This window comes from Perca flavescens, chromosome 18 (genome assembly GCF_004354835.1).
Source record: "Perca flavescens isolate YP-PL-M2 chromosome 18, PFLA_1.0, whole genome shotgun sequence".
In the NCBI taxonomy this organism is placed as follows: domain Eukaryota; kingdom Metazoa; phylum Chordata; class Actinopteri; order Perciformes; family Percidae; genus Perca; species Perca flavescens.
The window spans coordinates 18292932-18320912 of NC_041348.1; the positions used below are offsets into that span (position 1 = coordinate 18292932).

At 40.1% G+C, this 27981-nt stretch overlaps 3 protein-coding genes across 10 annotated transcripts in view; 1 reads left to right on the forward strand and 2 right to left on the reverse strand.

Moving 5' to 3' along the window:
* The window catches only part of nhsl1b (NHS-like 1b), a 113189-nt gene extending 106752 nt beyond the window's left edge, over nucleotides 1-6437 (forward strand). For 4 of the 5 annotated variants that reach the window (XM_028605367.1, XM_028605368.1, XM_028605365.1 and 1 more), the window contains 2 exons: nucleotides 685-817; nucleotides 3825-6437. In XM_028605367.1, coding sequence (XP_028461168.1) covers nucleotides 685-817; nucleotides 3825-4515 — 824 coding nt within the window. In that variant the 3' untranslated portion in view covers nucleotides 4516-6437. Of the gene's footprint in view, nucleotides 1-684; nucleotides 818-2895; nucleotides 3265-3824 lie in introns of those variants that run through there. The other variant, XM_028605370.1, reaches the window with a different exon arrangement.
* On the reverse strand, nucleotides 1-27981 carry cmtr1 (cap methyltransferase 1). 4 transcript variants are annotated; one of them, XR_003694874.1, is made up of 25 exons: nucleotides 27477-27981; nucleotides 26148-26252; nucleotides 24391-24542; nucleotides 24043-24201; nucleotides 23760-23852; nucleotides 23509-23580; nucleotides 23044-23138; nucleotides 22375-22447; nucleotides 22067-22265; nucleotides 21856-21974; nucleotides 21568-21664; nucleotides 21293-21425; nucleotides 20385-20564; nucleotides 20241-20297; nucleotides 20076-20133; nucleotides 19878-19946; nucleotides 19417-19548; nucleotides 18889-19014; nucleotides 18502-18593; nucleotides 18274-18342; nucleotides 16849-16896; nucleotides 16626-16738; nucleotides 16347-16455; nucleotides 15475-16172; nucleotides 1-22 (listed from the first exon to the last, which is right to left on the reverse strand). XR_003694874.1 is itself a non-coding variant. In XM_028605372.1 (25 exons), the coding sequence occupies exons 3-25, from the start codon at nucleotides 26245-26247 to the stop codon at nucleotides 16037-16039; spliced, it is 2481 nt and encodes an 826-aa protein (XP_028461173.1). In that variant the 5' UTR covers nucleotides 26248-26252; nucleotides 27477-27543; nucleotides 27725-27981; the 3' UTR covers nucleotides 14942-16036. The 4 variants fall into 4 exon arrangements, 3 of the variants coding, with proteins under 3 accessions (XP_028461173.1, XP_028461174.1, XP_028461172.1); XM_028605372.1 differs by lacking the exon at nucleotides 1-22 and having other exon boundaries at nucleotides 14942-16172; nucleotides 27477-27543; nucleotides 27725-27981; XM_028605373.1 differs by lacking the exon at nucleotides 1-22 and having other exon boundaries at nucleotides 14942-16172; nucleotides 27725-27981.
* hebp2 (heme binding protein 2) lies at nucleotides 9406-14641 on the reverse strand. Its single transcript, XM_028605374.1, has 5 exons — nucleotides 14551-14641; nucleotides 14120-14217; nucleotides 11366-11501; nucleotides 10472-10652; nucleotides 9406-10219 (listed from the first exon to the last, which is right to left on the reverse strand). Exons 1-5 carry the CDS (start codon nucleotides 14591-14593, stop codon nucleotides 10036-10038), a joined length of 642 nt encoding a protein of 213 aa, XP_028461175.1. The 5' UTR covers nucleotides 14594-14641; the 3' UTR covers nucleotides 9406-10035.

A 27981-nucleotide genomic window follows, 5' to 3' on the forward strand; every position in this document is an offset into this window, starting at 1 on the left:
ACACACACACACACACACGCACCTCAGCCTCTACTGTCTACTCGACTCCTTCACCATCCATTCTTATTTCAATATGTATATATCCATTTTTGCCTTTTTCTCCTCTTTACTGTTAATCTCTAATCTTCAGTCTGTCCTACTCAGCCCCCTCTCTTTCTGTCCTGCTCCCTATCCATCCCTTTTTTCTCTCTCTCTCTCTCTCTCTCTCTGAGCTAAGAGGGGGCAGCAAGTGTCCGGGGGGAGATGCTTTTCGTGTTTGGATGGAGAGGGGGGAGGGGCTCCATCATATCAGAGGGGAGGTGGAACAGATCTGGTAAGGGGATGGAGGGGAGGATGGGGAGAGCGTAAAGTGAGACTGCCTGCAGCGGCTCAGGGAGTCGGAGCGCAGACGTGAGCGTGGAGGTTGAGAAGAGGAGGAGGAGGAGGAGGAGGAGGAGGAGAAAAGAGGCAGAACTAGAGGAGAAGAAAAGAGAGAAAATCTAGAGACGGAAGGAGAATGTAAGAAGACCGTCCAACACCTCCCCTGGACCACTTCAGATTTCATAGACAGCCAGGTTAATGCAACGGGACGGGGGATTCAGGAGTGTGTTGTATTGAGGAAAGCTGAAGAGTGTGTGTGTGTGTGTGTGTGTGTTTCCTCTCCTGTAACTTTGTGTATGTAATTTGTATGTTTCTCTGTCTCAGGTGAGGTGTTCTACTCCAGTACGGCTGAATCGTCGCCGGCCCCATCAGCTAACGGGGCCTCCGAGGAGAACATGGTAACCCCGACTCCCACGCGGCCCCGAACCACTGAGGACCTTTTTGCCGCCATTCACAGGTACCATGATGCATTTCTCTCTTTTACGCCTCTTGTCACTTGTTCATCTACTCCGTCTTTGCTCTTGACCTGCTTCCATTCCTGATATATAATTTATTACACTGAGCTAGTTTATTTTTCCTCTAGTACTTTGTCATTCTGTTTTCGGTTTGTTTTTCTCTCTACCTTCCCCCTCTTTCTCTGTCTGCATCTCATTCCCTCTTTCTCACCCCCTCATAAACCACAATGTATTACCCTGAACTCCAAGCTCCTTCTCTCCCTTCAACCAATGATTTCTCTTTTTCCATCTCCATCTCCATCCCCCTCCTCTTCCTCTGCCCTCCACCTCAGTCATAACTTTACTTAGCGCTGTCCCATCTGCAAGCATACACATCTGTCAAATAGCTGGTCTCTGGAGTCTCCCAGCCCGGAGTGGCTTTTTCTGTTCCTCGTCAGTGAAGAGGCTGATTCAAGACGCAAAATGAGTCAGTAGTCACATGTTTGTCAAGGCATCTGTGTTAGTGAAGTCACGTTAGCGCTGCTCATTCTCAGCAGGGAAAAAAAAAGGCAGTTGCTTCATCCATTATTTAACTACTCTACACCGTCGGGTCCTAATCTAGGTTAGAGGCCACCGGAGAGATTTGTCTTTCTCCCTCTCTCTGTTTCTATCTCTCTCTCTCTTGTACACGCTGGTCTCTGACATATATTGCATACGTGCTTCAAAGGGAGCACACATACATTTCTCGTGCAGCCCGCCAGTTTGTGTTTCACGGTCACGTGCAGCAGCAGTCGGCGTTCTCTTGAGCATCACAGGATTTCATTTCACGGGATTTTATTTCTGCTGGCGACAGATTGTCGATGTATTTATGGTGCACACATCACATGCGCAAGTGCGATTTATTGTGCAGTTTAATTGGACGGCGGGATTGTGTAAGCATGTGTGAGTAAACCTCACAGTGGACCTGTGTTTGTTTACCACTTGCGTTACTGCACTACTCCTTTATTGCACCACATTAGTATGAAACATATAGAATCTTTTTACAGATGTTTGATAAGTGGGAAGTGATGACCGACTCCTGGCGGTGCTGTCAAAATGAAAGGAATCAAAAACTGCGAAGAATGAACTCAACTCACATAATCACACAAACAAATTATTAGCTAATTTGCGAAAAAAGTGGGGCTCTTATCATTTCATATTATATCTGTCATTAAATTAAAATCCATTTGAGATACATTGTATCTCAAATATTTCTTAATATTTTGAAATATTAAGAAATCAAATTATATGTTTGATTGTAGCCTTCACATTTTTGTGGTGGCTTTCTTGCTGTCTCCCTAACTGTTCCTTCTTTACCTCTCAGACATATTTCCTCTCCCCTTCTCACCTGTGCAATACTGTTGTTTTCCACTCTGTTTTCACCTCGTTCCCGCTCTTCTCCCTCTCTTTCTATGGGAAAACAGAGAAATGCCTTTACAGCTGCAGCATAAAATACAACCTGTCTGGAGGGAGATCCTCCCAAACCAAGTACAGCCAAGAGAAAGAAATCGATCAAGCACTCCGAGATGTGTCTTAAATTGCAGCCTTGTTTACCTCTATAACTGAGATTGGTATCAGCGCCTCTCCAGTGTGGCCGTGTATTTGTGAATTCAACAAACGTTCAGTACAAACAGTGAGTTCAGTATGGAGCCGTGTTGGTTGACTGAGTTCAGGTGTGTGAGTATGCACGTGTGTATATGTGTGACAAAAGTCTTATGTAATGCTGATGTGGCAAGGGAGCTCGCAGGGGACGACGCTAGATGGAGGTTGAATTTAGGGCACAGACATATATTTTGCAGCCTTTCTAAAACAGAAAGCAGAATTAGATTCTCTCACAAACCATTTACAACCTCTAGTTCTCCCTCTTATTTGACCTTCACAAGTATATTCTGTACAGGTTTTATGGAAGAATTTCTTTCTGTAGATCTAATCTGAGGATTAAGCATTTTGTCTCACTGCTCCCTTTAATTTTAGCATCAAATCACTCCCTTATCGCATAATCTGTATTTTTCATGCCTTTAATCGTTTCTGTCTCCCCTCTCCTCTCTCCCTCCCTGTGCAGAAGGGGCATGCAGTGGGTGGCTGCATTCTTTCTAGAGAGGTGCGAAGTGGCAAGTAGCCTCTTCCCTTTGATTAGCAAGCCTTGTTTCTGCCATCGCGGTGATGCTACCTTTGGATTAGCAACTGTAGTCCCACAGTGCAACCCGTGGACCACAGATTACTAAAGCTGTTTCCTTGCTAGCCCTAATCCCCTGTATTCTGCCAGTTACAGCTTTATTGCTTCGCTTTGTTGCAGGAGTTATAGACAGTGTAGGCTGATTGGTGCAGTCAACCACTCTGATACCCCCTACTGAGAGGAGGCTGAATTGTCCTGTCTGATTAAAACTGCTTTGGGCACTTTTCCCAGTTTGTGTTTTTGATTAATTTCTGAGCTTTCCTGCAGAGTTGCAGTGTCTGCAGCTTTTCTTGTAAAAACTCATTGGATTTTTTTTAAAACGAAAACGCTTCTTCTCATTGCCATCCCTTTTTTTTTTTTTTTTTTTTTTGTTTTAGCATCCGTTTCAGTGCTCCCCTTTATTTAACTTCTTTAAGATTTGTGCTGTGACACATGGTTGCTGGGGGCAGTGCTCGCATATGGCAAATTTGGGACAATGATTTGAGCCGTGTAGGCCAAGTATTTTAAGTGCAAATGTTTTTCTTTTCTTTTTCAAAGCTATGACAACACAAGGCTGGGTTGGGCAGTCTACCAAAGGCTGCTTCTTGCTCAGTTAATATGATAATCCCATACGCTGCAGCCTAATTTCAAATTGAATAATTGGATTTGATGTTCGTTTCCTGACAAAACTGCCCCCAACTCTTGCATTTCTTCTTGCTCTTCCATCAGTTCAACATTTAACTGCCCTTCACATTCAAAAACCCTGCTTGCACTCACTCACTCTGCACAATTTCTTTAAGCATGTCATTAATCTGGTTATCCACATCTTACCCTAGGTCGAAGCGCAAGGTCCTGGGTCGCAAGGAGTCTGAGGAGGACAAGTCCCGGGCTGGAAGCCACCCACAGTCTCCCCCCGTCACCCCGACAGGCGGGTCCCCAGTGATGGTGTCCCCAGGGCCGGTGTCCTCCTTGCCCCACCAGACAGGCTCCATCCAGCGCAACCTCCGCAAGTCCTCCACCAGCAGCGACACCTTCAAGGCCCTCCTCCTGAAGAAGGGTAGCCGCTCAGAAACCAGCTTCAGGATGTCGGCCGCTGAGATGCTTCGCTCCACTGACCCTCGCTCCCAGAGACCACACTCTGAGTCAGGGTTAGACTCGCCTGCTGCTTCCCCCTCCTCACTGATGGCGCCGCACAGCCCCTGCACCTCCCCCGGCCGTGGTAAAAGGGCAACAGATGAGTGGAGCCGCTACGAGGCCTTGGCTCTGTCCTCACCGACTTCATCGTCCTTTACAATGAGCGGGTTAAAATATGGGCGCTCACGCACGCCGCCCTCTGCTGCCAGCAGCAAGTACAACGCACGCAGCCGAATCCTCAGCAGCCCAATGACAGTAATCTGTGAGCGAGAGGGGGAGCTGGCTGAGAGCGAGTACGGAGACACTGCAGAGAGTCTGTCTGGACCCACGGCTCCGACTCTCCCTGGGCTCAATAACTCCAATGGCACTTTATCTAAAGAGAGCAGAAGTTAAAGAGCAAGGACTGCCCCTTAGATACAGGGAGCGGAACTCACTCGTCATAACCAGGTAGGGGGCAGGAAGAGGAGCCAATAGACGGCCCTCTAGAGACACCTTCCTGAGCCCCACCCCCTCGGCGCTGCCTCTGAGGGAGTGGACATGTTGGGTCCTGATGTGAGGTCATAGGTTGCCCCATCGTGGACCGGACTGAACTTAGTCTGAAGTGGAGAACTGGTTCTGCTGCAGCTTTTCAAAACTCCCATGATTCTCACTCTGTCCTTCGTTTGGTGACTCACCCTTTGTGTTAAAAGAATAGTGTTTCTTTAACGCCTGGTGTTCTTAGTTTGTTTTCCACTTGTTTTGCTGTTTTTTTTTAATTAACTTTTAGTTTGTCCTTAACACGCTGGAACCTTTTCAGTTTCTTTGAAGGACAAGGTTAAAATGGTAAACTTAGGTGAATTAAAGGAATTGAAAAGTCACAAGTTGTAACTTTGCTGCTGTGGTGCTACGTAGCTTGGCAGTTGGCAAGAGTGAAATGTAGAGGCATGCTGCACGCTCGCTTTGTGAATTTTCTCAGCTTCTGCTTCTCTTCTGTTGGCTCTGGAAAGTGTTTGAGAGCACCATGGTTTGCAAGGGTTGGCTTCAAACAGCCCATAATATTGTGAAACGAACTCGAGGGCAGGGAACAACAGACAGCTCCATAACTTCAGCTGCGGTTTGCCCAAGTTTTGCTTTCTGTTCTTAGGTCAGAGGTTTAGTTGGCAGAGCTGGTATGTTCAGTGGTCCATAGGAAGTGCAGAGGGCTCAATGCTGTCACCTAGTGATGGCCAGGAAGTAAATAACTGTCGAATGTAAAAAAAACACACATTTACTTTATAAAAAAGGCTCATAAAACCTCTATTAAATGAATTTTAGTTTATAGATTTTACACTGTGCGTAGGACTTTTTCTTTGTTTGTGACTTAAAAACTATGTTTTAAAGATTGTTTTAATAAACAAGTGATGTCATGATTTGTGTTTGGGAGTTAAGTATAAATCTATAAATGTAAAGGCAGAAATCAAATTAGAAGAAAAGCTTATTTTACTGTCCGCCGGGTCTTTTAGGGATCATGTTGGTTACCAAAGAGCTGAAAAGTTAACTGCTGGCCGTTAGCGTCTGACCATTTATCTGACACCCTGCATACGGTCCAGTCATCGCTAATTTAGCTGAAACCTACTAGAAGCTTTTAGGGCTTTAATGATTTCTATAATGCTGTTAGGCTTTCTGCTAAGTTTAACCTTTTTGCAGTTTTATATGATTCTGTATGTAAATATATAGAGAAAGAAGTTTTAAGTAACATTTTGGCTTATTTTCAGAGACTGTACATTTTAATAGCCCTGTGTTTGCTGGAAAGGAGTGGTTTCCTTTTTGTAGATTATTTATTTTCACATAGCAGGGCTGCAAAAGGTGTCACAATCAACCAACAAGGTGATGGAGGCACAGGGAAGGGTTGGGAGGGCCACATTTACTACGCTGATCCACTAGGCCATTTTTCTTTTTAAAGGTGCTTCAGAGTAACAACAAAAATGCAATAATGTCAATATTTATGCTAAAGCCTTCTACTGCCCTTAATCTTGAGTCATGCAAAGCCCACGCTGGTGTTCACAGCTGAGTAAATGTGGTCCCTTTAGAGTCATAAACTGAGGTAACAGGCGTGAGACTTCATAACCTCCTAACAGCCGTAACACCCTGTGGTTTAATCACCTGTGACCAAAGTGTGTCCCAGCTCCCGCGCCCCCCACCCATGATTGAGTACTTGGGCCCCCCGGGCTTGTGTCATGACAGGACATCTCAATCGCAGAGAGCTTGTGAAAAGACTGGAGGACAGAAAGTAGTGGGAGTGGAGCTGCTAACGCTCTTGTGTATGTCTGTGTAATAAAAACAAGGTGATATTTAAAGTGCAGGTTTCTGTGTCATTTGTGTGTGTGTGTATGTGTATGTGTGTGAGATTAACAGCCATCTGCCCACCCGGCACCCCAAATCACAGCCTCATTAGCGCTGTTGCCATGGCACCCACACTCGTCCATCATCTGGAAAGCTGCTCCACTGACCATCGTCTCTTCCCCCCCGCAAGGGTCATCACTTATGTCTCCTTCTGAACATCCTATTAGGACACACACTGAATCACAGGCTCTGCCTATAATAGACTTTTCCACTGACTGCAGAGTGAAGGTCTGACTTACAGTTTGTGGTCAACATTCCCTGCAGGTCCTCGCTGCCCTTTCAACGCCTCGGCATGTCAAGTGTTTTTTCCCCAAGGGTAAAAAAACCAAAAACCTGATCGTCCTTTCAGTATTTACAATGAAGTCCCTCCACCTCCAATTCAGCAGAGTCACCTGCTCTCTGACGCTGTGTCCATCTGGCTGTCCGACAGGAATCAATACAAATCCCTCCCAGCCATAATCACACTATTGACACCTCAATGCTTTCCCTCCTCTCATCAAGACCCCCCCACACAGTGAAGTGACAAATGAGACAGAACCCCTGTATTGACTTGAACCCAGTGAAGAGTCCCGGAATAGAATAGTTATCGCCTGTGTTTTTAATGCTTCAAGAGTCTTTATAAATGACTCAGCATACTGCTCTAATTATTTAGTCATAACAAGGGAAATGCACATTTTTTTTTGTTTTGGCCTCATTGTTGTTGTGAAAATAGAAAAGGCTCCTATTTACTTAACAAAGGACTGTTTTTGTGTATTTTGTTGTTGCATGTTTTGAATATATTTTACATGACTACAACTCATTTCCAAAGGATTTTTTTTATTCACTTCCTCAGTCAGTTTGTGCCAGAGACTCGACACTGCCTGAATTAACTGTTCAGAAGGGGAAGGGGGCGAAAAAGATTTACATTTGGGCCACCAAAAATTTACTTTTGCCAACAGAATAAGGGGCTTGATGGCCCATGCAGCCAGTGCTTAAAAGTATTAGCATCTATCCTGTATATTTACTGTTTACTATAAAGCAAAAGTATTTCTATTCCGATTAATCGATGGAATAATGGGTAGAATACTCAATGACTAAAATAATGGATAGCTGCAGCCCTAGTAAATAGGACTGTTTGTGAGATGTTGCACTCACTGGCTATGGTGTCCGGTACCCGTTTTGCCCTAGACAAAATGGTAATTGATAATGAAAATAATCGTTAGTCTCAGCCTTAAACTTAGGGGTGTGCGTGCGTGCGTGCGTGCGTGCGTGCGTAAATGTTATTTCTGCTGAGCATCTGAACACGATATTGGGAACAATTCTGCCACAAAAAAAAAGAATGACTCAGCAGACATGAACATGAACCTGACGACGAGAGAAGGAGAAAAGGTGAGAGCGGATAAAGTGGGAAGTGAACTGTGGCGAGGATTTCATCCGGCTGATAAAAAGGTCCCAGTGATCAGAGAGTGGAGGACGGCCTGGACTGTGTCCACTGCAAATCAGAACAACTTACACTGAAGCTTTCTGTGGTTTGGGATTCTAACTACACTAAAGAAGCCCATCACGAAATAGGGATGACGAAAACATAATTACACAGTGAAGATGGAGCTAATACATTATCAGAAAAATCAATCGTTTGATGCTGAGTTATATTTATTATTGATGAGATAATACATTTTACATTCTTAAACATCATTTAGAAGGAAGTAATATCTCCCATGATTCATACATCAGTGCAGTGCTTATGTCATCATTCCCTCACCAGGTAGCATCCCTTCTTCAGGATTAAAAACACAAATTATTGTACATCATGAACTACAAACATGATAATTAATGTGATTTAATGTATAAAACAAAGTCAACTCCGATTAAAAAAACAAAATGTTTGTTAGCTTGGTTCATTCTTTTTTTACATCATACACTCATCAAGCACCAAATTTGTTGGTAGATTTCAGCTTAAATCACACAGGCAGGTAACTACACACATTCATTTATCAGGGGAAAGTCTTTTTTTGCTGAGACTTGGGTGATGCAGGTATGGTCCAGATGTACAATGACTCATCATAATGAGTGTGATAGCACAGTTAAGTCAGGTCAGATTAACACTTTGTCAAGAGGGAAAAACTGCTGTCAGAGTTTGCAATTTAAAGTTAAAGGATAGGTTAAAAATGTTTTTCAAGTTTATCTTCACACAACACTAGCATGCCCATTTGTACATTGAAAGTGTTATTGGTTCCTGTAAATCATTCCTCCTCGTGAGCGTGTCAGCTGCGCGGTGTGTCCGGTTTTTTTTGTCTCAGGCACTGCTCGAGCCGCGGCGAAAACAAAGACATAGAAAACGCCAAGCAGCCGCCACGCAACTGACACGCAACAGAAAGGCCTCGCTCACGCCACGCAGCTAGTGTGCAGGAGGCCTTACATGATGGAGGACAAAATGGCCTGTGTATGTTTTGATAGTTTGTTTTTTCTTTTGAACCAATGAAAGAATAAACGGAAATACCATGCTATTTTTTTCTATTTTTGTGAGATATGAGAGATAACCAAAGTTAAGTAACAGGCCAATTTTGTTTTTTGCAAATCCGTCTTTGTCATTATTCCATATTTTTTTTCATTCCAAAAATATTTTTTTAACCAATTTGAGGCTTTAAAAGTCACAGTTAAGTGTAAGTGTGTATCTTTTAAATGACATTTCTTGAAATTTAAAAGCCCCTTTTTGTTTCCTTGCTGAGCTGCAGAAACATTATTTTGTACAAAAACACTGTAATTTGGAAGATACCTAACTACAGTAACTCTGACTGTTAAAGCCTCATATTAGTTTTGGCTCAATTTAGAGAGCATGTGTACACCAATAGAGGGCTGTGGATGTCCCCCCCCATCATCATCAAACAATCTCTTTGTTCTTTTCCACAATCACAGTGAACAATTATTGCTTTAAGACTGACATAAAAACATTTGAACCTTTCCTTTATTTTTCCATCCTGCACACAGTCCTTTTAAATTAATGTTTAGGGGAAAACACATTAAGATTTGCCACATTGTTGATATTGTAAGTAATTTTTGACCTTTAAGAATAACTGAATGAATAACAGTTAGCAAATGAGTGTATTCTAAACAAGTCATTCATTAAAAAAAAAAAAAAAGGCACTTGTGGTTTTTGTCATGACAAGATGCACCAAATGAGAGAAATGTTTCCTGACTACTTGGCTCCACCTGCTGGAAGTATTGTCCCACTGTATCCAGTTTTTTATTTGTTTATGATGACTTTATGATCAGCTCGTGTAATCATCTGTTTGGTCTCTTTGTCAAGACTTTAAGTGAGTCTATAATTCAGTAACTTTTAGTCAAAGGAAATAAAGTAAAACACAAAATCAGACATGGAATAATGTATGTATAACCTTTAAACTTCCATTTAATGTCATTATACTTCTATAATAGCAATTATTTTTTCTCTCCCTTTGGACATTGATAAGAGCTGTGCTGAGTGTTATCAAATGATCATATAATTTTTTTTGGTCCTAAACGGGACTATTTGACAGTTGTAGTGGGGCGAGTGCTGGGCGACCTTTAAACCTCCTACTCCTGCTCCTTCTTGAGGACCCAGACCTCGTTCCTACGGTTGGTGAGTTTGAAGGGACTGTCGTACCCGGCTGCGTAGAACGGCTTGTCGACGTATTGGACGCCGTCCCTCTGCAGGCTCTCCATGAGTTTCAGAAGCTCTTCTCGCTTCATATTGTCATTGGAAAAGCCACCGAATGTCCTGTGAGAAGGAACAAGAGGAGGATCTAAGATTGAGTTCCGCATATCTGAGATATGAAGTCTTCATTTTTTATCAATTCTCTTCCAACTGTACTTTTTTGTTTTTGTTTCGGTGTGTGCAGTTGGAAATATTTAGTAAATAAAAAGGACAACAACATAAATATCAAAGACTTGCGGGTTTCATTTTGACACTTTCACACACTAAAACCTTGAATTTAGCAATTAAATATATAATGCTGAGTTTGTACTGTACCTGACATAAGCTGTAAACTCTTTCCTGTGCTCCAAAAACACCTCTGGGTCGCTCGGCTCCGGTGGATTGTCCTGATGCTCCTCTGGGATGAAGAAGGACACGGTGAACTGAGATTCACACGCAGGGCCGGCTCCAGGGTCCACGCGGCACGTCACAGGAGCCGTCATCTCCACTTTCACCTCTGTGGAACAAGGAATATAAATACTAAATTAAGAAAAAAGAAAAAAACACAAGCAGCACACGTCTGACTGGTGTAAAACAGAAGAACGTGAAATCAATTTAGGAATAAATGTAAATATGAGGTTCATGATTTGTCTGACATGTAATCAGCCTCCGTGAGATGCACAGATATTATATTTTCTAAACAAACTCTCAGTTGCCAGCTGGTGGATCTAAACTTCAGTAAATAATGATAGCTGAAAAGATGGTGGACATAGAACCACAGTGTGTGGCAGATGTAGAGAATTAAGCAGCAGGTTTACACTCTCCTTACACAGCAGAAACAGCAGAAACAATATATATTCTCATACATAATGCTGGTGTAAACTGCTGAGTAAGACCAAGGCAGTGGTGCTGTTACAAACTGCTGAGCAAGAACTAAAGTGCATATATTCGTATACTCTTTTGTTGTCTTCATGCCAAAGATATCCAAAACTTCATTCTGAAACATTTGAACATTATTACATGACTGATTGTGTTTGATCAAGTTTAATTTTATTTAGTTACATATTTGGCTTTATATGACATTTGTTTTACAACACCACACAATAAGAGCCTCAAACCATTTCAACCTCTCTTTGACAAAATAAAGTCATATCCGACCTTTTTTTCCCGCTTTTTACCGTACATAGTACATCCATGTGAAATTTTAAGAACAAAATTGCTGAAACTTACTGTTGTGATTGTTGCCTTGAATGTAGTTGAAGAGTCTGCGGAAGCCAGTGCTCATGGCTGCATCCCACTGCATTCCACTCAGAGAGGTGCTAACCCAATTAGTGGCATGGTAGGTGCGAATCTCATAGTCTTGTCCCTGCAAAACACGCATACATGCATACACTCATAAATTAATCCGTAATTAATTTTTCAATTTACCATTTAATCAATACAATGTCAACTAGAGAAACTACAAAACTACAAGAAACTAGTAGGGTCAATGGAGCAATCTTCAAATTCTCTTCAGGCTTCTTCCTCTTTGAAATTCTACTTCTCCCACATACTTTTATCTACAGATGTCAATCAAACTTTACACTATTCACAAAACCTTTAGCTATTAGAAAATGATTCACTTTTTTGATATATTTTACAGTTTTTGTTATCACTGTTTAAGTTTAGTGTTTCATTTTCAGTTTCAGGCTTTTTCTGTGCTTATACTGGAGTGTGTATTGCGCAACTTAAACTTTTTGTGTGGAGTTTATTCTTTCAGACTTTCCTTTGACTTATGACTATGACTTTCTATCACTTTTTTCAACATATTATACTTTGACTTTTTTATCACTTTTTTCCACAAAGAGTACTATACTATGACTTTTTCGACATACTATACTATGACTTTTTTATCACTTTTTTCGACATAATATAGTATGACTTTTTTATCACTTTTTTTCGACATACTATACTATGAGTGGCTTGTGGCTGGGAGGTAGAATGGTAGTCCCATAGTCACAAGGTTGGTTGATCAATCCCAGGCTACTCTGGCCACATGTCAAAGTGTCCCTAACTATGTCTATAATATGACCTTTTCAACATACCATATTATGGCTGTTTTATTACCCTATTTGACATACTATACTATGACTTTTTTATCACCGTTTTCGACATACTATACTATGACTTTTTTTTTTTATTAATTTTTCGACATACTATACTATGACTTTTTTTGGTTCATGGCTGGGAGGTAGAATGGTAGTCCCGTAGCCACAAGGTTGGGGTGTCAATCCCATGCTTCTCCGGCCAAATGTCAAAGTGTCCCTAACACCATAGCATACTATGGCTTTTTTATTACTTTTTTTGACATACTATACTATGGCTTTTTATTACTTTTTTCGACAAACTATACTATGGCTTTATTATCACCTTTTTCGACATACTATACTATCACTTTTTTCAACATACTATAATATGACTTTTTCTGCACAATATACTGAGTTCATGGCTGGGAGGTAGAATGTTAGTCCCATAGCCATGAGGTTGGTAGATCAATCCCAGGCTTCTCTGGCCTCATGTCAAAGTGTCTCATACTATACCATGGCTTTTTTATCACTTTTTTCAACATACTATACTATGGCTTTATTCTCACTTTTTGTGACATACTTTACTATGGCTTTTTTATCACCTTTTTCGACATACTATACTATACTTACTATACTATTTAAAATGCCTTTAATATGTCTGTCACAGTTCAATTCAATTTTATTTATAGTATCAAATCATAACAAGAGTTATCTAGAGACACTTTACAGATAGAGTAGGTCTAGACCACACTATAAATTCCAAAACCCCCAACAATTACAGTAATTCCCTCAAGAGCAATCATTAGCAGTGGCTATTGCGACAGTGGCCAGGAAAAACTCCCTTTTTTTAGGAAGAAACCTCGGCAGACCCAGACTCTTGATAGGCGATGTCTGACGGGGCCGGTTGGGGATTTGATGAACAGTGGCAAATAATAGTCACATTAAAGATAATGGAACAGTGACTTTGAAAGTCATCGTGGAAGTTCATGTCATAGCAGGGCACATCGTGTCATACTGAGTATGACACAGTGTCAATAAAAAAAGATAAAAAACAAATTCAATGTGTTTCAGCATCCGACCTTCTTCAGGAAGTTAGTCACAGGAATGGGATAAAACAATTAAAAGCACCAGGTGTGAGCACATCAACAGGTGCAGACATTCAGCAATCAAGGTCAACCCCTCTACAACAGTGTTCACTTGTACCCCGTTTACACGTACATGGTTATTTTGAAAAACTGAGACATTTCCCTTGGTTTGTGCTCTTCGTTTTGACTATACCATGACTTTTTCGACATACTATATAATTACTTTTTATGACTTTTTTTGACAGACTATACTATGACTTTTATAATTTTTTTCATCATACCATGACATTTATAACCCTTTTTCGACATACTACAGTATGACTTTTTTAATCACTTTATTTCCGACATACTATACTATGACTTTTTCAACATACTATACTATGACGTTTTTATCACTTTTTTCAACAGTCTATACTATGGCTTTTTTATCACTTTTTTCGACATACTATGCTATGACTTTTATCACTTTTTTCGATACACTATACTATGACTTTTTGCGACATACTATACTATGACTTTTTTATAACTTTCTTCGATATACAAAACTATGACTTTTTTATCACTTTTTTTTTAGACATACTATTATGACTTTTTTTAGATTTAAAATGAAATAATATAAAGAAAACTAGCAAATTGATATTCAGAACTAATTAACTTTCTGTTGATCAACTAACTTTTCAGCACAACAGAAAACTTGCCTAAATTGTGGACGTAACATTTCAGCTTTCAACTTAACTCACGTCTCTTGTCCCATCATGGAAGTGAGCTAAACAATCAACTTCAGACCAAAGGTTTACGGTCTTTTTATACAAAGCAATCTAGGAAACTCATACCTTTTTCTCCTCTGCTGTGTATTTAGGATTCTGCAGTCCAGATGAGAACAGAGTTTGTCCCACAAATTTCAGCATGACTGGTGTGAAGGTGGTCAAAACTGTCCGATTAATAAATAAAATCGTCAATAACAAAATATAACAAATAACTAAATATCGCCAAACTCAGACGTTTCCAAACCATTGCAATGCGTGTAAGTTTCGTAAAGCATTATAAAACGTTATACTGGTATATAACCTGTTACATCACGGGACTAGTTATGTATTCAAACGCATTGGCTTATAAAACCGCTCTTGAAATACATTTTAAGTTAATTCAGATTCGGCTAAGTAGGCTAATTCTTCACCGCCTAACCTAACGCTTTTGTTAAAACAATGTTACCATCTTGTAGGGTGTAAAAAATAATAATTAAAGACAGGAAGATGGACATTACCTGCAAAGTCAAGCGTTTTGTAACTACTGTGTGTGGAACGCATTTGTTTTCATCATAGATGCATTTTACATGACCACTTCCTGTTACATAAAGCTGAAATCTGATTGGCTGAGTGAGTGTAACTTCAAAATAAGACTCCCAATCCTTAATGTCAACACCACTGAGTAAATAAAGAGAAAACAAGTTCGACTTTAGCCATCACCTGGGACCTAAAGTATATCATCATGTAACCTTGTGTCAAAATCTAGTTCTAACACCTTTATTATTTAAGATTGTATTATGCTAACATTTTGGTAAATAAAGTTGCTTCATGGCAGCAGGAGCCTTCAAACCTCTTTATCCAGCTGTGGTTATCATCACCCGGCATATAGTCTAAATCACCAGTAGAAAGGTATTTCTGGGAAGAACATATCCCATTTATTTACTACATTACAATTATTTACATCATAGGGATTGATAGTGAACTTTTCAAGAAAAGAAAAAGAGAAATTTGCAGTATTTAAAGAAACACACAGTCCAGGCGATATGAGGCACAATCACAGAGGTGTCAGAGTAAAAACAACCTAAAACCTAACAGGACAACTTCCAAATGTTGAAAACACACACGCACACGCACACACACGATAGATTAGTTATGAATGGGGAAAAAGCTGCTACATCTGGAACTGATATAAATGTTGAAGTGATGGTGAAGATACGGTAAGTCAGAACATGAGTTGTATATAGTAAATGTATTATTTAGGCTTCAGCTACAGTTTTGCAGGAGGCGACAACCAGGGGCCTGTTGGCGTGAGAGACTGGGTAAACAGATCCTGGTCTCTATGGAGATGAGCAGCTGAACAGTAAGACAAGCAACACTATGGATGCATAGTTTAACATGTGTAACTCTGTCTAGAACACACGCATGCATGCACGCGCGCGCACACACACACACACACACACACCCACCCACCCAAAGAACTTTAAAAACCTGATCTAGGGACATGCAAGACAATGAAGAGACAATGGCAGCAGCTTTTTGTCTCCAATCTGTCATATGAGGCGAGTTCTATTCATTACAATTCGCAGAGCAAAGAACAGTGGAAAAGGCAGAAAGACTGGTTTGTCAAATGTCTGTTGCTTGCACAAAGTCGAAATGTCACAGTTGGAAAAAGCAGCAAAAAATTCCTCAGTGAGCTCCAGAACCCCAGTTACAACCTGGTAATAATTTCTCCAAGCGACATAATATAGAGGAACAACAGGGTCTTGACAAACAGTTTATTAATTGATATTTAACTGGACAACAAAAACAGGGATTAGTAAAAACTTGATCTATGTATTGGTTGATTTAATAAGCAGTATTTTTTTGAATCCCTCTTTTACTGTCAAAATAAATATTAATTAAGGCCTTGTAGGATAACCTTTTCTAAGGCTCTATATCTTCCACAAGTTAGTGCATTCTTTGTCTAGGTTGTAGCTGCTGATGCTCTGGGGCTCTGGGAGCGTTTCAGGGCTGGTAATGCAGGCGAACGAAGGACAAAACCTCATTTTTGGACAGTTTCTCAGGGTCCATTCGTGTCTGCGAATCGTGAACGATCACCCCGTCCACCCAGGCCCAGAAGAGCCGCTCAGAGTGGCAAACACTGAGGATGAAGACAAAGAAAGCATACTGTTTATTCTTAAGATCATCAAGGCTGCTATTACAATTAACTGTTTCTATCACCCCCACTACATGACAGACAATTTGTCATTTAAACTTAATAAATCATTAATCAGTCATTAATCAATACAAAATGGGAAGAAAAGACGCTACTTACTGGAAGGGGGCGGCAGAGTTGGGTGGCATTGCATAGGTGGAGATTTTGGAAGTCTTATTATAGAAGAACTTCATCTTGGAGTTTTTGCTGTATGCCATTGTCCATGGTTCTGAGAGACAGAGATGGAGGAGACAGATATTTTGCACATTTTTAATTGAAACAAGGAATTTAGGTATGTTGCCCACAGGATTGTTGAGGCTTTGAAACGGTTAAAGCAAATTAAAGATGCAAGAGTTTTAAAGTGCGGAAATGAGCTGCAGCACAAACAAATATACGTACCATTGACAGTCTTAATGATGTAAAGGCCGGTGGGAAGGAAGTGTCGGTCATCTCTGCCGGTGTAGGACAGACGTGGGACTCCTCCTGAACTCTTTGTCACCTTCATCTCTAGTCTGGATGAGAAAAACAAAAATACAGTAGAAAATCTTCAACATTTAGTAAATGAAACATGGCCTGATATGTTTTGCATCATGTTGCTTACTGGACAGTCGTCCTGTCATACCTGACAAAGATTTTCTCCATTTCCTCCAGCCTGTAAACCTCCTTCACTCTGTTTGGGAAAACACAGATGTTACATTTCAGATCCCATCCAGACATGTTTTAAGACTAATAATAATTTGTGTCTGATGAATTATAACTTAAAATGACCTCCATTCTCAGTGTATGTGCACTGAAGGCTTTCATTTCCACATCAAATGTTGTCTAAAGTGATGGTTTGGAGTAATTTCACCTGGGTCTAACATTGGGAGAGTTAGCGTAGAGTAGCGTTATCAGCTGAATAGCTTAGCGCAGGGGCTAATGGACCCAGGTTTGTATCTGGTAAATGACCCCACTAATAATGCCCGAAATGATACCAAACGTCTACACTAGTACAAATAGGTTATGTACTCATAAAACGATGGATTGGAAAGTTTGTAAGTACACCAGAAGTTTATGAACACTTGCCTGCTGGCTTCAGCTCTCTGCTGTTGTTGCTGCTGCCGGCAGTAAGACGAGTGCTTAGGGCCGTCTACAAATTACAACACCGAAAAGAGATGCAACAAAAATATTTTTTAATTTAACTTTTTTTTTTTTAAAGTAAGTGCTGTAGTATAACTAGCAGGAGACAAGTAATAACTGATATAAGTTTGGAGACATTACCTTATTTAATCATTAAATTAATAAATATTTTTGTTGTATCTCTTTTCGGTGTAGTAATTTGTAGACAGCCATAAGCACTCGTCTAACTGCAGGTAGCAGCAGCAGCAACAGACAGCAGAAGAGAGCAGGCAAGTGTTCATAAACTTCTGGTGTACTTACAAACTTTCCAATCCATTTTTTTATGAGTACATAACCTATATGTACTAGTGTAGAAGTTTGGTATAATTTCGGGCATTATTAGTGGGGTCATTTACGAGATACAAACGTGGGTCCATGAGCCCCTGCGCTAATAAGCTATTCAGCTGATAACGCTACTCTACACTAACTCTCCCAATGTTAGACCCAGCTGAAAAAAGCTTCTGGGGGGGATGTTTGGCTCGAGGTCATGGTGCAAAGGACCCTAGGGTGAAATTACTCCGAATCATCACTTTAAGCTTCCTATTGGACCATGTTTGGCCTCCAAACTGGTTGTAATGTCACAAAAACAGACTTGTATGCAATATTTGTATTGTCAAAAGCGTTTTTATTTTAATGCCATATGGACTTGCTAACCATGTTGGATTTACTTGATCAGAAAATGTGACATGGGGTTTAAGATCTACTTGTAAGCTTTGTGTTCAAATTTCCATAACATTCCCCAATGTTTTTTTTTTATGGTATCTGTATTATATAACTGTCAGTTTTCCACTACTGTCCACTCTTCAAGTGCTTCCAGTGAGAATAAGATCCCTGAAAATAAATTACAAAGCAGCATTAGCATAAAGGTTGAATTTGTTTAAATGAATACCTGATAGGGTTCATGTCTGGTCTGCTGGGTTTGGCCACTGCCTTCACAAACTTCTCAGCCATCTGGATCCTGGATATACGACGGGCATTATTTAGTTAACTATTGAAAAACTGTTATGAAAAAAACATTGTACTGCAATACAGGTCAATTTTTTATTTATACGTTACAGAGAGACGAGAATTCTAATTTTGAAGATCAAAAAGTATTAATGAATAAAGGCTGTCCTACCGTTGGTTGAAGTGCTGATCTCTTACATCAGTGCCGTTCAGTATTAGTGCATCCATTATGTGAACAGCGTTGATTCTGCGCTGAGCTTTACCCTGAGGACCAAATAAACTGTATTTATACATGTAAAACCATTACCACAAGCAGCAAATAACTAGCTCGTTTGGGTGTAATTGTTACTTTTTTTGGGGAGAGGGATAATAATGCAACAGAGCTTTACAACCTTTGAGACCTGAAGCCTCTTTTAGGAGAAAATTATCAAGAAAGCATGACGCACCAAAAGCACACATCATCTCATGAGAACAATTGTTATTTCAGCATAAACAGAAATGAAGCAAAGCTTAAAGAGTTTGGGATACTGGCTCCCAATTTTCATCTGTCTCCTCTCACCTCGCCCTTCAGCTCTTGGATGATCTCCACACTTAGAAGTGTATCTCTTGGCAGCTCTAGCTTGAAATTTTCCAGTTTCCTCCAGCGCACAGGCATCTTCCCATCCCATGTGTATATCTGAGACTTCTACATAAGCCAAGGGGAAAGGGAAAGAACAGATAAAGAAATGAAAACAGGTTTAATCATAGGCTACCATGCTTTTAAAAAAGCAGTAATGCCTTTCTAGTCACCACCATTCCTATACATAAAAACATTAGGGGTGAATAGATTGGCCTGCCAGCTCTGCATTTTAATCTTTTCCAGAAGAAAAGGAAACAATCTTACACAGCAAATAGCTGAAAGTGACGATACTGGCCTGGGTGTCCCATTAATGCATACAGTATGGGAGCTGCTATCTGATATCAAATATGGGAAATCTTGAAAAAGACTAATTATATCTACTGGGTACAAAAAAAGGATTGTATAAGTTGTGTGAAAAATACATTACCACAGTGCAGTAAGACAAAACACAAGCCTCTTAAGACTCACCCCCAGCCCTAGGAGGAAGATCTGCTCTCCACCTCCCACAATGCACCTATGGTCCAGGATATGACGCAACTTCTCAAGTGTAGTTGAGTTAAGAGGTGTGAGCTTACTCTGAAACGGCTCCACATCAGAGTTCTGAGGAGCAACAGATGACAGAGAGGAAGACAGATATGGAGACACATTTAACATGTCAAACCAGCAGATTTATAACAGTGCTACCCATTACTGGAATTTATGTGATAGGCCAACTAAATATACAGCATTTGTTTTAAAATCTGATTTTGGACAACAAAAATCTCAACCTCTGGGAAATACTGTTTAGGATTTACCAAAGTGCACAAATATGCTTAACTTTTATTATTTTACTTGTATTATTATCAAGTGGTATTCTCTGACAGCACATATTTATCTGCATTGTCTTATTTGCAGAAGGTTTTTTTTAAAGCCCAGATTTATTAACGGACCTTAATCAGTTCGTAGAATTTTGACTTTGGGTCTGAGGAAGCAGGAGTGACTCTGGCCTTGTCTGGAACCTGGAAATGGACATGCAATGTATTTAGGAGTGGAATAACATAATAAAGAATACAACAAATTATTCTTTCTATAAATTCTGTTTTAGTCCAACTTCAATTTAGTATATATATTACAGTTTCTCCACTCACCCCCCACAGTTTCAGACACTCCTTCCTAATGTCTGCTTGCTTTGGCTCTGAAAGGGTCCTAGAGGAACAAACGCCACAGTCAATTGCATACATAAACACCATCACACATAGCTATACTGCAACAGAGATAAATGCACCTAGACAAGTACAAGACAGGCTACTCACTGGTCTACGACATAAGCGTGGATCTTAGCCAAGGCCTTGATCTGGACTACACAGAGTCTACAGTGAGAGATAATTAAATTTCTGTCAGTCACTCGGTTTGAAATGAATAGATTAAAGGCCTTTGTGAATATTGTGTGTCTCTACCTCTCATTGGAGTTGACCATAAACTGGTAGAAGTCGGTGTCTTCCTTAATGATGCTCAGGGGAACCACATCTGTAACGTCGGTGTCTGTGTTCCTCAGCTGGTTCAGTTTCAGGTTGACTTTGAACATGTATTCCCTGACGGCATCTGAACCGGGCTTCAGACCACGACACACTATGTACCTGTGGATGGCAATGAGCGAGAAAAGTTTAACAGAAGCAAGAATTGTCTCTTCTTAGTCTAAAAGAAAAACTGGATCCATAGCAAAGAGACTGTCCCATTTCCTCCAATCGAGATGTTGCACGGTCACATGTAACCTGTCTAAACCTAATTGTAATTTTGAGTATAGTTACTATGGTTACCGAGTATGGTGAGGAAATGCAGCCCTTCACACAGGAGGTGACGAATCCAAATCTGAGAGCAAATATAGTTTTCTTCCAGGTAGCCGAGAGCTGCGACTCACAGATTATTACTGAACTTTAAAAGTGGAACCAAGATCGGTCATTCCAGTATTTAATTCATTTTTTGTTTTATGTTTTGTCTGCACAGCCACATTATGTGTGAAGAACCCCACTAAGGTTAAATGAACCTGTAGAAAAAGGGAAAAAGAAAATCTGACGGAATGTCTAACATGGGATCCAAAAATGTGTTGTTCTTTATGTGGTTTTTCCCATCAGCACTAAAATATTAAAATGAAACAAACTGCCCCTGTGGCACTGTTCATGATCTATTACCTGTTTCAGGCTTTGGTTTGTTTTTTGTTCAAAAAAATGTAATTTATGTCGGCGAACAAGCACCTATGTACATTCTATATAATAATCACCTAAAATATAATAATAACCCTGCATAAGTATCCAACTTCACACAGATCTTGCACAGAGAGTACATTTACACACAGACACAGCCCCACCTCTCAGAGTTGGCAGGCCTGCTGGTGATGGGTTTGAAGAGACAGATCCTGTCGAAGCAGTGGTAGAGCAGGTAGACCAAACCCACACTGAAGGGAGTGAAGAGGTCAAACGTCTTACAGACAAAGTGACCACCTGGAGAAGACAAAGAGTGTCACTATCATCTAATTTGAACCCCAACACAAACATACAGTACCATGTGCACACAAACACAGAGGCAAAACACGGAGACAAAAATGCTGACTAACTAGGTGACTCATCCACTCAAGCCCCATACCTGTCCTGAGTGTAGAGATGGCAGTGAGGAACTGACAGAGCAGCAGCTGTTTGCTCAGGATCTCCTGGATGTTTTCCTGGCCTTCCACAGAGAAACCCTGCGCAAGACAGTCATCAAACCAAAAGTAACCATCAGTAAACAAAATCTGAACCCACTCACTTCAACCCAACAAGAGCAGGAAACTGTGACCTAATCTTCTGTTTGATATGTACATTTTAGATGCTTTGATGCAGAGCAGTGGCTATAAATATATTCTGCAGTAAAAAAAAAAACGTGAAATAGTCTCACCCCATCTGCCATGAGGAAGTGTAGCCCTCTTCTCTCTGTACTCTCCAGGACAAAGTTTCGGAAGGCAGTAATGTTTTCTGGCCGAGTGATGTCTCCGTCCCCGTCCACCCCTCCCTCACCTGGGACATACAGAGGTCAAGCTTCACTGAATCATTCATCATCTGAGACGTGACCAGTTTCTGTTCTCCCCCTGAGCGCGATGTGTGCGTACCATAGTAAGGCTCAAACAGCTCACTCGGCGCTGAATAGAAATCTTCCAGTTTGAAGTCACAGGGTCCTTTCAGCGTCATGCCAAAGCCCTTGGCATGCCAACGCCTCTTCCACAGTATATACTCTGAAAAGCCTCCAGGCCCCGCACAGACGTCACCAAAGTACAGAAGCTCGCCCTCGCGGTCCTTTGTCAGAGGTTTCTACATAATGAGAGAGGTTTGTCTCGCCATCTGTTTATATGGGCCTGTGTGTTCTGTTACAACAAAAGTTCACTGCAACACATATCAGCTGTTACTTTGACCAACTCACCCCTTGTGAATCCTTTGGGTTGGTGAACATTTGGTCGAAGCAATGGTCGATGTTGGACATTTTCATAGCTGCTCTAAATACAGAAAGAACATAACTTGTCATTGTCTTTAAAGGGTTGGCACACTACACTACTACACTATAATACCTCAAATACCTCAATATTGATATTGTGGCGATATTGTAGGGGTGACAATTGGTGCTTTCACAAAATATGCACACAATGAGATTTTTGATAAATAATCATCAGTTATGTTGATATAATAACTATGTGGGCAAAGGCAAATAATAGAACAGCTAGAACAGTCTGGTATGTTCAGAAAATGACATCACTTTACTGTAATGCAGCCTTTAAAACCAGGAAAAGACAACACTTGTGTCATATTAGGATATTTCGATATCCAAAATTTAAGACGATATCTAGCCTCATATATTGATATCGATATAATATTGATATATTGCCCAGCCCTAATCAACGTACACGTACACACGTACACACACCAACATGTTTTACATTTTCTATCATTCAAAAGCAGCCATTAATTGGTAGATTTTGTTCAATATGTGCAAAAGAAATTAAGTTAAATAAAACTTTAAAGAAGCCAATCACATGCACAATATTATCCACAAAGATTTTTTAAACCTGTAATTTTCAACCATTTAAAGACTGACCTGTTGAGGAAGATACCTCCTCTAATCGTTTCGTAAGGGTTGGAGCGTGTCCGTGCTCTCCTCATCTCCTCGCTCTCCAGGTTATCAAATACTGACTGAAAAATTACGGCATTAAGATTTGGGTCCATCCAGTGTAGAAGGCTATTCACAGAGCTTTACACAAAGAAAAGTCCATTTATATTCTTATTCCCCACAATACAGTCAGTGCATTATCTAAGCAATCCAAATATTTAACCCAACCCTCACATGTAACATTCACACTAAATCCAGTAGAGCTTCACTGGGCTTGTGAACCTAACACTGGCCATGGTCTTCTTGCAGGGTTAATACCTTCCACCTTATTAGCCTCACTGTTTCCTGAGTATTAGATATATACTGCTGAAGTATTTAAACATAGATAGTGTTATTTTATGTTCATGTATAAAATAGAAAAGGGATATAAATGAAACAGAAGTTTTAACTCACCTTGCACCTTAAAAGAGTGTGCAGCAGATCTTCAGTGCAAAATTCTGTCTCATCCTCAATCTTTAGTTTTCTCTGTAAGCAGTCAAAAACAAGACTTTAAAAACAAAATGTATACATATGAGGCGAAAGAGTGTGCCTAGTGAACATTGTATACGATATATACAGTATATTGTACACAATGCTCACTCAGGCCTATATACTGTATAAGTGAGTCTGTAAGTGTCTGTTTGCCAATGTCTGTTTGTATTTACCGCTCCCAGTTTCATCCAGTCCCTCAGCTCATCTGCATCTGGGTTCTCTGTGGTGCATTCTGGGAACCAGTCTACTTTCTCTACGGCACTGGGCTGGACAGACAAATAGAAAAAGAAACAGAGATGGGAAACAGATCATCGTGATGTGATGTAAACATAATTAACTTGTTCTCGAGAGTGAAAAAATGAGAAAAACACAATTCATAGTTTAATTAGACAATTCACATAATTTACTGAAAACACCACTACAAACATGACATGGTTATTAATTACTGCTGTGTACCTCTGGTTCATCGCGCCAGTCAACATTGAGCTCCCCCTGAAAGCCCTGCAGGGTGAGACCCAGACCCCTTCTCCCTCGCTGGGTAGAGGCCTCCACAATCTCTTTGCGTCCCTGGCCAAACTTCCCCAGACCTTCACCCTCACGGAAACCCATCTTGGCCTAAAGGTGTAAGAGGTATGAGAAAATGAGGGAGTTAAGAAAAGACAGTGACAGAAAAGTCTGATTTTTCTGAATATTTTGCAAAATAAACTGAAAATGTCCTAATCTATTTAAGAAGTGTGTATATATAATCCACAATTCTGCAACAAAGACGTTGAGACAGTGTTAGTGCAGGTTTCGGTACATTACCATGAGTTTCTGAGACACACTGTTGTACATAGAGAAGTTGGCAGAGGCATTTGAGGGGTCAGTGTCTTGGTCATCAAAGGATGATATGGAGGGCATGGAGAATCCCGGTCTGTGATCCTCCTGGTCACTGAGGGAATCATTTTGGCTTGAGTCTAGACAGGAAGCAGAAACAAACAGGTGCAAACTATTCATTTAGAAACAGGAGCAGGTAGACACAATGATCATCATGCTCATCTAATAATCTGAGTTCTAAAATAAGACAAAACCACAGCCTTAGGGTCTCTTCTGGGATTCGACCATACTAATTATTAATTAAGATGGCAGATCATAGCTCCACTGTCTGACTTGAAATACCTTAATCCAGTAGTGAAATGTAACTAAGAACATTTACTGAAGTACTGTACTTAAGTGCATTTTTTAGGTACTTGTATTTTACTTGAGTATTTCCATTTCATGCTACTTTATGCTTTTACTCCACTACATTATTATATTACAGTTTTAGTTACTAGTTACTTTGCAGATTTAGGTTATTAATATAACATATAAATCAACTAATTAATTATGATATTATTATAGATTAAAGTGCCCCTATTATGAAAAAATCACTTTTTCTGGGATTTGGGGTGTGATTTTGTGTCTCTGGTGCTTCCACACGCATACAAACTTGGAAATAAAACCCATCCATGCTGTTTTGAGTGAGTTAGGGGTTTCTGAATATATCCTGCCTTCAGTCTCCGGGTGAGCTGGTCAAAATCGGCAGGGCCGTCTACGTCATGGGCCGAAACATTTGGTGTGTGCTAACCACTTTAGCTAATACCACATCAACTAGCTGTTTCTCCAACTTCGGTCAGTACAAGGCAGCATTAGCCGGGAGACTTCTTCTAAACGAGGGCACGCACTTCCAACTTTGCGTGGAATACCTGCAGACGATGGACATGTGTAGTTCTATACAATTTATTTTGTAGATTAGGGTGAACTCTGGTCTAGCTGTTGTAGCAGTGTTTTGCCATTGAGAACGATGTGGTTACGGTGGCTAACCGCTAGCAGTGCTAGCTTCTAGCTAGAGGTCTTTACCTAGCTACTGCGCATGTGTAACGCTCAACAAAGATGGGATAGAAGTGTGATGCCTCCCTCTGTAGCTAAAACAGAGAGCTCAACACACAGGGTCAGATGAGGAGCTGTAGCAATGTGCAGTACAAAAAATATATGGTGCTTTTTGAAAATTAAACCACGTAAACCTATTCTGGTACAACCTCTAAATATAATTATGAACCTGAAAATGAGCATAATATGGGCGCAATAAGCTACCAAAGCAATTAAAATGAGCTTTACCTTTTTACCAGCTGCAACATTAAAATGATACAAACTACTGTATGTAAAATTAATGTAATGTAATACTGTAAAATATATGATTCTAAAATGGGCCAAAATTAATAATGAGTACTTTTACTTTTGGTAAGTTTATTTTGATGCTATTACTTTGTTCTTTTACTTGAGTAAGATTTCGAATGCAGGACTTTTGCATGAACAGAGTATTTTTACACTGAAGTATTGAAACTTTTACTTAAGTAAAAGATCTGAGTACTTAATCCACAGCTTTGAGTAGTGCATCATCTATTTATTTATTATATAAATAAATTATTTATTTATTTACTATTTCAGTGGCTTTCAATAGTAAATATGGCATGTAAAATATCAAGACTTCTATCTTAAATCATGGCAGATATTGTTCGGAGGGGGAAAGTGAATCTATCTACCTTGTCTGGATAATTGGGACTCTTCATCTGAGCTGCTGTCATCACGAGGCCTCTTTGTCTCCAGCACTGGTGCTGGCGCTGTTTCAGCTCTTCTCTTCATCTTGGCTGAAACACAGCACAGAGAACAATATAATTAGAATAAGATACTCTGTCTGATGGATGAGGTGCAACAGCACACAGAGAATATAGGAGAAGACCAAGGACTGTGACAGGAATACCCAACTATGGATGAAGGTAATTTTAAACTAAATGAAATAGAACAGAGCAGCAGAATCTTACTTAATGTACATGTTGTCATGAAAAAAAAAAAAAAAAAAAAAAGGACTAAACCACAGCAGCAAGTATGACAAGGATGCATATATGAGAGGCAGTCAAAGCATTGTGACAGATAATGCTGAAGCTTCAACTATTTGTTGGATTAATTTAACTGATCTAACTGATTAATCAATACAGTATGCATACAATGCCGATTAAGTAAAAATACCAAAACATTTGCTGACTACACCTTTACAGATGAACATTTTCTTATTTTTCTTTATTTTTATTATTGCATTTAATATGTTTTTCAAACTGTTTCAAGACATCGCCTTAAGCTGTTATATTTTGGCATTTGACATTTAATTTGACCTTCACAAAATAAACAAATGAAAAAGGAAAAGCAGGCAGCTGTAATGGCTGCCTGGTGACTGGTTAGACATATATTTTCTTACATATGCATGCTCAACATATTTAAATAATGTACTGTATGTATGAAGAAAACTGATAAATCAGTCCTTTCAACAGTGACCACTACAACAGCGAATCCTCATCTTGCCACCAACATTCTGCTCTGTTTGGTCTAATTTATGCAAAGTAAAAAAGGTGCAAACTTTCTTTGTTCTTTGCTGTTTTCTGGGGGTCGAAACAATTAATTTTAGGAAAGATAGAAATTCCCAAGCAGGCACAATAAAACATGCATGTTTAAGTGTCGAGGGACTGTATTTATGTCTTGGTAACAGATGTAACGTAGGTAAAGGCAGCACTGTCATCAAAAATGGATACAGGCTTCATATAATCGATCATTCAAACAGCTCGCTTGGTTATCTTGGGACATCTAACGTTAGCCCCAGTTAGCGCCTCTTGTGTATTAATATTACATTCACAAAAGGCGTAAACTGTGGCTAGTAAACATCACATAAAACAGAAGCGAAGTCTTGAATTTGACTCTGAGCAACAATTTCCCTGAGGGGATCAACAAAGTATTCTGATTCTGATCCTCCACGTTGTCAGAACATGACAAGTATAACGTTAAGATCTGAGAATAAATGTCCTGCAAATATGAACAGTTACCTCTGTGGTTGTGTTGTAGTTAGCAGCAGTCAGCTATCAAAGTTTGGTAAAGTCGACCCATGCCACTCTGCAAGATATATTATTGCACACAGTAGCACACAGCTAAAGTAAACAGACGTGTCTGGTTAGTGTCAGTGTGGGTGTTTTCAGTGTTTTTCTGTGAAACGAAACTGCGCAGCTGTAACGTTAGCAACTTTAGCTGTTAACGTTAGCTAGCTAGCTCTCTAAATTAGCCAGCTAGTTTTTACCAGCTCAGAAGAAGAACTTCACTCTTCTGTGGCGACACAGCAGCGACAAAACGTAAATTCCGCATATGTTTCGAGCTCTCCCAGTTGGATTTTTATTTGCATGGAAACTTTTGTTATAAATACACTGTTTTTTGAAGTTTACATTAGCCCGCGTTCTGTCTCTACAGATTTCAGGGGTCCTTCCTTTTCTGACGACACGCAGTAATAATGCGCCTGACGTTAGGACTGTCTATGTAAGTGCCCGTGTGTTTTGCATA

Bases quoted from the DNA above. Each gene is read 5' to 3' on its own strand.
- hebp2 (XM_028605374.1), bottom strand. From the start codon at position 14,593: ATGCGTTCCACACACAGTAGTTACAAAACGCTTGACTTTGCAG. The intron at 11,502-14,119 runs GTATGAGTTTCC...CGTGTTTTGCAG, and splicing joins ACACAGCAGAGGAGAAAAAG to GGACAAGACTATGAGATTCG. The intron at 10,220-10,471 runs GTACAGTACAAA...TCCTTCTCACAG, and splicing joins GAGTTTACAGCTTATGTCAG to GACATTCGGTGGCTTTTCCA.
- cmtr1 (XM_028605373.1), bottom strand. From the start codon at position 26,247: ATGAAGAGAAGAGCTGAAACAGCGCCAGCACCAGTGCTGGAGACAAAG. The intron at 22,448-23,043 runs GTCAGTCTTTAA...TTCTGTATTTAG, and splicing joins GGAGGTATCTTCCTCAACAG to AGCAGCTATGAAAATGTCCA. The intron at 18,594-18,888 runs GTGAGAGGAGAC...TTTGGTCCTCAG, and splicing joins TCCAAGAGCTGAAGGGCGAG to GGTAAAGCTCAGCGCAGAAT.